This window comes from Morone saxatilis, unplaced genomic scaffold (genome assembly GCF_004916995.1).
Source record: "Morone saxatilis isolate NCDOM2014 unplaced genomic scaffold, NCSU_SB_2.0 Contig2, whole genome shotgun sequence".
Taxonomy (NCBI): Eukaryota; Metazoa; Chordata; class Actinopteri; family Moronidae; genus Morone; species Morone saxatilis.
The window spans coordinates 21,388,131-21,396,673 of record NW_023339762.1 but is presented as its reverse complement, the minus strand read 5'-3'; the positions used below and the strand labels follow the sequence as shown (position 1 = coordinate 21,396,673).

At 42.3% G+C, this 8,543-nt stretch overlaps 1 protein-coding gene across 1 annotated transcript; it reads left to right on the top strand.

Annotated features, from left to right (window-relative positions):
• ldha (lactate dehydrogenase A4) lies at window positions 1–7,720 on the top strand. The gene is made up of 8 exons (XM_035665031.1): window positions 1–158; window positions 2,449–2,574; window positions 3,228–3,345; window positions 3,469–3,642; window positions 3,826–3,999; window positions 4,186–4,303; window positions 6,165–6,288; window positions 6,426–7,720. The coding sequence occupies exons 2-8, from the start codon at window positions 2,449–2,451 to the stop codon at window positions 6,588–6,590; spliced, it is 999 nt and encodes a 332-aa protein (XP_035520924.1). The 5' UTR covers window positions 1–158; the 3' UTR covers window positions 6,591–7,720.
• The last annotated feature ends 823 nt before the right edge of the window (window positions 7,721–8,543 follow it).

The window sequence follows — 8,543 nt, the reverse complement described above, 5'->3', positions numbered from 1 at the left end:
TCTCATTAGCATGCGCGTACGTAACGTGTACCGAGGGGGCTGTCTTTAAATACCGGGAGCGTCCCCCTCCGCCGCACCACTTCTGCGGAAAAGCTGCACTCAGGAGGAGCAGACACATTCCACTCCGTGTTTCCACCTTTTTAACTGAAGCCCTAAAGGTAAGAAAAAAACCCGCCTGGCTCACATATTACACATTACATCCGTGCACTATCACCTGGAATCCTCTTTTATTTTTCACTCACCTGCCTGTCCACTGGTTAAAGTACTTTAAAAAGGGGTGGGGGGGGGGACACCAACCTGATGCGCATTTTAGAAAGGATAACCGAGAGGGGCGTGTCGCTATCAGTATCGATAAAGGTGATTGGTTGTGAACGAGGCTGGTACTGGCTTCACTTTCTGACAGGTTACAGTCATGTGCGCAATGATCTGGTTTATGAAACAGAGAAGCAGACGCAACAGGATGTAGGCCTGTAAGTTTCCTACTTGTTGCAATAACGCACACATCAGTGAAATGAACGGGCCCCAGATATGCTGTTATAAATTATAGACCTATAAGAAATTACCGATACTTATATCATCATTTATCAATAAAGAGATATAATACAATACAGGAAATATACCATCAGGTTAAGAACCCTGAAGAGCTGATGGTTTGGATCAGTTTCGGTCCTTGCAGATGCTTTGCGTTGATGTAATGTACGCAGTGTTACACAAGCGGTCACGCATGCCCTCTGCTGCTCGTGGCGACCATCAGCCAGACAGCAGTCTGGGCCATACATGAACTCGGCACAGGAACTGCACTGCATTCATATTCTCCCCCAGTGGGAAGCAGGTCTTACTGAGAGTTGTGTTGGTGCTGCAGAATGCTGATATGGTATCACTGGTGTTATATTGAGCTTCCATTTTTCTGATTTAATTAAACCAATGCCACACTTGGCACAGAGTTGTGGATGAATATTTGTCAGTTGCAGCCGGTTGGAAGCAACAGCAGATCTGTTTGATTACACTCTACAAATGCACTGTGGAAACAAAATCTAGTTTTTCCTGCTGATAAACTTCTCCAGCGTGTTTGGATGGGTAGTGTTTTGTCTGATCGCATAGTCCAAAATAATTCAAGGGGGGCAGAAACAAGATGTATTCTCAGTCGCCTGCAAAGTAGTAATGTGGAAGACCAGATACTGTACCTCAGCCGTGATACCCGACACCCCATCAGAGCTCAGTGAGCCCCCACTGACCTGTTGGTGATCAGTTTCAGTAAATGTCATAATGTAGTGGGAAATATGATAATACAAGCACACATGGAAAAGTTTAAGTTGTCCAGTTATGTGCAACAGCTACTTATTTTAAGTTCCAGAAATTAATCTAATCCAAAACTTGACACAAAACATCCCTCTCCCTCTCGCTTTCGAACTATATCGCATTAAGTTCTTTCAGATACTAATAATCCTGCTTGTAATCCTCATTCAGTCATGCTACAGTAGTAATGTGGCAGGTTTGTAACAGCATATTTCATTAGTTAAGAAAGGAGCTTTGGCCGGTATTGAACATCTACAATAATCCTTAACTGTAAGCTAACACAGGGTCCTCTTGTAAAGCACAAACCTGGCTCACTTAAGGGTCAGGCCCTGGTATGCTGTAAGCTTTCAGCTCACCTCAGAGTGAGAGATAATTGGATGATGGGATAGTAGGTATGACTGTCTCACGTACCATATCCTACTGTGCAGTTCACCATGGAGAGGTCTTAAATATCCTCTCAAGGAAGGTATTACAGTGTATTAATCCTGTTGGTTAGTCCACCACTATGTGCTTGTCTCCACATCGCAGAGAACCGGCCTAGTCATGCTAGATGATGTAAATGCCTGCAAGCGTGAGCACTCAGTCATGGCTGCCCAACCAGGAAACACAAATAGTAGTGTGTGACGTCAGCTGGTGATTTTATGTGCTGCACGAAGACAGGCTGCAGTACTTGGTTGCCATGGAGACCCAGAGAGGCGCTGTGTAGCAAGAATAACTGTCTCCAAACCAATTATGGAAGTAAACCTGATAAAGAGTGGTAGACTTTTACGTATGAAACTGGAACTTGTGGTTGTTAAGTCATAATGTTATGAGGTTATGACAAGGCCACACTTTCAATTCTCTAACTGAGAGAAAAAAGGGAAATTTGTGAGTTTGACTCACTCATGGTCGGATGAGAGAGCAGTCACGTACGCACTTCTGTGGGCCTGTTAGTAGCAACACATTCAAACTGTCACATACATTATGCAGTATTAAGTCCCTGCGTCTCTCTTTCCACTCTCACCCTCCCTCTCCCCTGTTTATACCCTATGTACCTGCTTACCTCTTTCCCATCCCATCCTCCCTCTGCTCTCCTTCCCCATTACTTTTTCCATTTGTCACATGTCTTTGTCTATCCCTCATCCTCTTCCCATACCCTTTTACTTTCCACAGATGTCCACCAAGGAGAAGCTCATCAGCCATGTGATGAAGGAGGAGCCTGTTGGCAGCAGGAACAAGGTGACGGTGGTGGGTGTCGGCATGGTGGGCATGGCCTCTGCCGTCAGCGTACTGCTCAAGGTGAGTTGGAAAGAAAGATAGAGAGTGTGAAGAGAAAGAGTTGAGTGGTGTGTGTGTGTGTGTGTGTGTGTGTGTGTGGTTGGGGGTGTCAGTAAAGAGTGTTGAAATGAGCAAAGTGGAAGTAGGTGAAAGTAAATGGGATGGCAGCTTAAAAGGTACATTGGTGATAGTTATTACAGTACAAGAAGCTAAAATGAACTCATATGTGGGTATTAGAGGCTTTAGATAAACCCTTGACAAGTACAAACTTAGATCAACTTAAAAGTATCAGCTTCTACATAAACGAATGAGTAAGTCAATCCAAATCACCACTACTATTACTCCATTACGAATGGAATAATAAGGATTTGCAAATTAGTCTCCAAGGGATGAAGGTGTGCTGACTGGTGAAATCAACTTCTGTAAAACCTAGATGCTACCTTACTCTACAAAACTGGACAGGAAGCACTGTAATTTCCTTATATTGTCCAGTTCCATTCACAAGCATTAAGCTGGATCTGTGCCACGTGAGAAACAGCAGAGGTTGAGAGAAACTAAGTCAAAGGTCGTAGTCAAGGCAGCGATAACTGGTGTTTCTCGCTTTTGTATCAAGGTTGTCAACCTCACTGTATATACTGTATATACTTATTGTATGTATGCATGTATATAATCAGGACCTGTGTGATGAACTGGCCCTGGTTGATGTGATGGAGGACAAGCTGAAGGGTGAGGCCATGGACCTGCAGCATGGATCCCTCTTCCTCAAGACACACAGGATTGTGGCCGACAAAGGTGAGACCGCACAAAAACAACTACAACCTGTGACTATTGCAAGATTTGTTCTCATGCTGCTACATGACCATTTCTTAAGCTATAATCCTGTATGTAACATTTCTCCTTGTGTCAATTTGTCAGATTACAGTGTGACAGCTAATTCCAAAGTAGTGGTGGTGACTGCTGGAGCCCGCCAGCAGGAGGGCGAGAGCCGTCTGAACCTGGTGCAGCGCAACGTCAACATCTTCAAGTTCATCATCCCAAACATCGTCAAGTACAGCCCCAACTGCATCCTGATGGTGGTTTCTAACCCAGGTTAGAGGAGGGGGATGTGTATGAGTGAGGGAGGGAGGGAAATGTGAGGAGAGACGGTGTGGTGTGGACTGAAATAGTGTTGAGGGATGTACTGTGATGTATATAATTTTACCGCCTGTAGCTCAGCACAATTCAAAAGGATCATTTTTAAGAGCTGTCCCCTCTGGTCCTTTTCCCTTCCAGTGGACATCCTGACCTATGTGGCCTGGAAGCTGAGTGGTTTCCCCCGTCACCGTGTCATTGGGTCTGGCACCAACCTGGACTCTGCCCGTTTCCGCCACCTCATGGGAGAGAAACTCCACCTCCACCCTTCCAGCTGCCACGGCTGGATCATCGGAGAGCATGGAGACTCCAGTGGTATGCAGCTCTGACTAAAAATAAAATCTCTGCCAGCCATCCACTGTACCTGTTTGTTGGACTGTGGCAAATCTTTTAATGTAGCTACATAATTTGCATGTTTTATGCTGCTCTGATTGCCTTTGTCTCTACAGTTTGTATTCAGAATTAAATCATTTAGTGCTATTATATATCTGTTTCTCACAGTGCCTGTGTGGAGCGGTGTGAATGTTGCTGGAGTTTGCCTGCAGGGCCTCAACCCAAAGATGGGGGCTGAGGGTGACGCTGAGAACTGGAAGGCTGTTCATAAGATGGTGGTTGATGGGTGAGTACAAATTATTTTCCCATTAATCCACGACAAGCTGAAAGAACTCTCTGAACTACCCTGGAAATCAAATTTTCTCTCTCTGTACTCATCAATTCAATCTGCAAAGCAATTAGCCATGTGCATACTGGTCATCTGCCCAGAGCTGAGGTGGGGGCTGTAAATATTACGTTTTATGGAAAAATATATTTGGGTTTTAATGGCCCACAGTCACATTGGCTTATTAACATCAAGACTGAAGCTGCCAACCGGCACAATTGAATCCATTGGAGCCGACTGAACCTGGCGAGGAATTTGACCAGGGCTGTGAGCCAAAAGGCAAGCAGAGACGGGTACACAGTACACTTCTATGTTAAAGGCTCACCAGAGCATGGCAGCCTGTACAAACACAATAGCTATGCTACTCCCAGTAACATAAAACTACAATTGTGCCAATGAACTCACTTACCTCAACCTCACCCTCCCAAGAAATATCTTTATAATATTGAATCGTGATCAGGTTCACCTAAATTTGAAATGCTCATGTTCATGTTACCTAATTATTATTGCTGTATTTATTACATAAGCCTGTGGTTGGATTTCATGTTGTGAAACTTTGTCATTCCTTTGAAAGTTACACCTGTAATTGCTGGTGGTAAGAGCAAGTGTGGTTTAATACTACAGGTCACAAAATTGTCTTGTTTTGTAGACGCACAGGGTCCAAAATGTGGGATTTGGCAAAAAAAAATGTCACAGTTTAGGGAAGGGTTTACATCATTGTGTTTATTTATTTGTACCATGTGACCCTCAGTCACTGTCCACCCTACTTATCATCAGATCAAACCAGCTCCAACCTGATGCTTCTTACACAATGTCTGTCTATGTTTCTGCTGTAGTGCGTTACATGTTATTATCTTCTAATGTGTTTGTGCATAAAGTGATGCATGATGCAGTTTTATGGTCGGTAAAAATATTTAAAACATTTTGACTCCCCCACTGGTAGAGGAGTCAAAAAGTCAGTATTGGACCGTGTAGACTCATTTTTGATGAACAGTAGTTTTCAGTCCCTTTTCCGGGAACACCAAAGACACACAGTTTGTAATACTGAAAATATATATAACATTTGAGTACTTTCAACAGTTGGCCATAGGCTCAGTCACCATTGTGTTACCTCATTTAGTGATAAATAGTGACTTAATAGACATTTTTTTAAATAGATATGTTTAAGATTATTACTTTTATGTGATGCAACAGTTTGTCCTGTGAACACTGATATTGTACCATTATGTTACTGATATTCAACCTGACTTATCACATATTAGCTCGGTGTTTAGGGAGGTCAACCGTGTACAACACAATAGTTGATTTACCAAAGATGTTTACAAAGGTTTGAGGTGTGAAATCCACGTTTTCAAAAGAGGGACAGGGATACATTTACACAATTGATGTCTCAATACAGAACAATGAACATAAGCAAAGGTGCTTTGCTTTCCATCTGTACAGCCAGTAGAGGAGAGGTCTTATTTTAAATAAACATGTTTGACATTTAAATGTATGGAACAGGACGACATCGTCTGTTCATGTTTTTTGATTTATCAATATTTATTAATTTGTTGCTCTGCATACATCGAGATCAGCACAGCAGAGATTGGGGAGTGACAATTAGAAACCACAAAACAGTATTACATACTGAACAAACATACAGCTATGTTGCACTTCCCATGGTGATAAAATGTTGAATTCCTAGCATGAAAACATCTGGAAAGATGATGGGTGAGGAATATGACAAAGTGGGAGCAAACACACAAAGTCAAATACTAATGCAGACTGATAACTTGTATCTTGTATCTTGTATCTGATAACTTGTGTGTGTGCACTGCAGGGCCTATGAGGTTATCAAGCTGAAGGGCTACACTTCCTGGGCCATTGGTATGTCAGTGGCTGACCTGGTGGAAAGCATCCTTAAGAACCTGCACAAAGTGCACCCCGTGTCCACACTGGTCCAGGTGAGGAGATTGGGAGCAAGCCATACATTTTGCTGTCTGGCTAATCCTGCATGATAAAATTCATTAAATGTATTACTTTACACAAACGTAGATGGTCCAGCTAAACCTGACCCTGCTGTGCTCCTGTCATCTTATAGGGCATGCATGGAGTGAAGGATGAGGTCTTCCTGAGCGTCCCTTGTGTCCTGGGCAACAGCGGCCTGACAGACGTGATTCAAATGACACTGAAGGCCGACGAGGAGAAGCAGCTGGTGAAGAGTGCTGAGACCCTGTGGGGTGTACAGAAGGAGCTCACCCTGTGAAAAGCAGTTCTCTGAATTCTCCAATCACCCTAAAACCACCCTCAACACTGCGTGGTTGAATCCCTCCTACCGTACCTCCTGTGCCCAAAAAGGCAAATTAAACCTCTGAATATCTAAAAAAGGCCAAGTGTGTAGCTAAACCAGTGGAGGCTAGATTTTACCTTCAGATATTCAGTGTCATTTTCCTTTGCTGCCTCCCACCCGTCCTCCTGCCTCCATTAATGAATTCTCAGAAACACAACTCATACCTTTGGCCTTAGCTCAGCCTGTGTTGGAGAAAGATGATATATATATTTGTTGTCCTGTCTACACAAGAAAAGTAAGGCCAATTGTGCGTATATACTCTGTGTACTGTATGTTACTGTGTGCTGTTGCTTCTTCTGTACACTCCTTGTCTGTAGTTTGTATTTATTCTGTGTATTCTGTGATTGTTGCCAGTTGGGTTTTTCCACTTGGTAATCTCTGTTTATTTTTTTTATTTTGAGTATAATGGAGACATTCCATTCTCTATGAGGAGGGCTTCCTATCCACCTACAGTCATAACAACACTGCTGCAGATATCACCGGGCCAGAATCCTGTGATACCAAAGTACCTTATCATTTGAGAAAAGCAATGCTACATCAACTAGTTGGCATTGAAGCCTTTGTAAACAAACCTAACCACAAGTGCACTGACAAAATAGCTATTAAAAGGTAAGGTTTAGAGATCTGTCAAGAAGCAACAAAGATTTCCTCTGAGCGAATTAAGGGGTTGCCAACAAGGCGACTTGCCATAATTTAACTCAGCAAAGAGATAACAGAGAGCCAATGGGAAAGAGTCAGCTACAATCACCCAGGGTCCGGTTATGAATCATAACAGAAGGTGTTTGTTTGTACACCCTAAATACCCTCAAAGGGTTTTGTATTTATGTTACTCCACCCGACTGGACAAAATGACATCAAGAGAACCAAAAAAAAAGTCATATTATTTATAACTGTTAATACTGTTAAGATCTATTTATGTATTACTGTTACATTAGATATGGTCTTTCAATCGCCTGACTCACTGAAGAACTGTACCTGTCATGGCAGCTGGATATTGATTTTTATTTGCTGTAACATCAAATAAATCTGCCAGGATACTGATACAAGTCTGTCCTTTGTCCTTTCCTTTCCTGTGTTTGTCACCCAACCTAGCAAAAGGCAGTTTGTATGAGTTTGCAGGCAGCTGACTAAGCTGCCCTCACTGCACAGCTCTGGGGTCAACACAAGGCAGATAGAGCCTTTTATGAAGGAGATCTAAATGTGGTCACTAGCTTCTTTATGTAGCATCGTGGCATGCTGAACACGTACACCTACTGTAGGTAAATACTGCTGCACCTGCGGACAAACACCAGCACTTAAAACCCATTTGTGTTTGATCAGTACGTTCTGTGGTTTGAGTTTGTCCAACAGGTGTGTGTGCAACAGACAACACAATTAGTTGTTACTTGTGATTCAAACAAGTAAAACTACGACACATTAATTAATGAAATAATCACAAAGAGATGAACCATTAAATCAGATTTCTTTTATTTGTACTGATTTACATAAATCTACAGATATAAAAGAACAGGTGGTCTATGGTTGAAATGGAAACAAGAAAAAAATAACAGTAGATATTCTATCATACAAGTCAAAGTGCATTTAGTAAAAGGCTAATTTAAATGAGACCTGTTTGCAATCTTTACATAAGTTAACGTTTTGATTAGTACAATATTCATTTATTTTTGTACCCTAGTACACTCCGGCTTTATTCACAACCTTTTCCTTATGTTTACTGAAAACCTAAACCTCTCAGCAAGACTGAGAATGAATGGACAGCACAAAGAAAACTGCAAAGAAAAAAAAGAAGAATTTAGAATAAAGTATGCAAGCCTGTCGTCCACCTCAGTCAGAGACACTGTACAAAGTAAACCAACCAATGTACAGGAT

What these genes read in the sequence shown, in the direction of transcription:
- ldha (XM_035665031.1), top strand. Translation starts at nt 2,449, where the DNA reads ATGTCCACCAAGGAGAAGCTCATCAGCCATGTGATGAAGGAGGAGCCT. An exon ending in CAGGATTGTGGCCGACAAAG is followed by an intron (nt 3,346 to 3,468) that starts GTGAGACCGCAC and finishes TCAATTTGTCAG; the next exon opens with ATTACAGTGTGACAGCTAAT. An exon ending in CATAAGATGGTGGTTGATGG is followed by an intron (nt 4,304 to 6,164) that starts GTGAGTACAAAT and finishes TGTGCACTGCAG; the next exon opens with GGCCTATGAGGTTATCAAGC.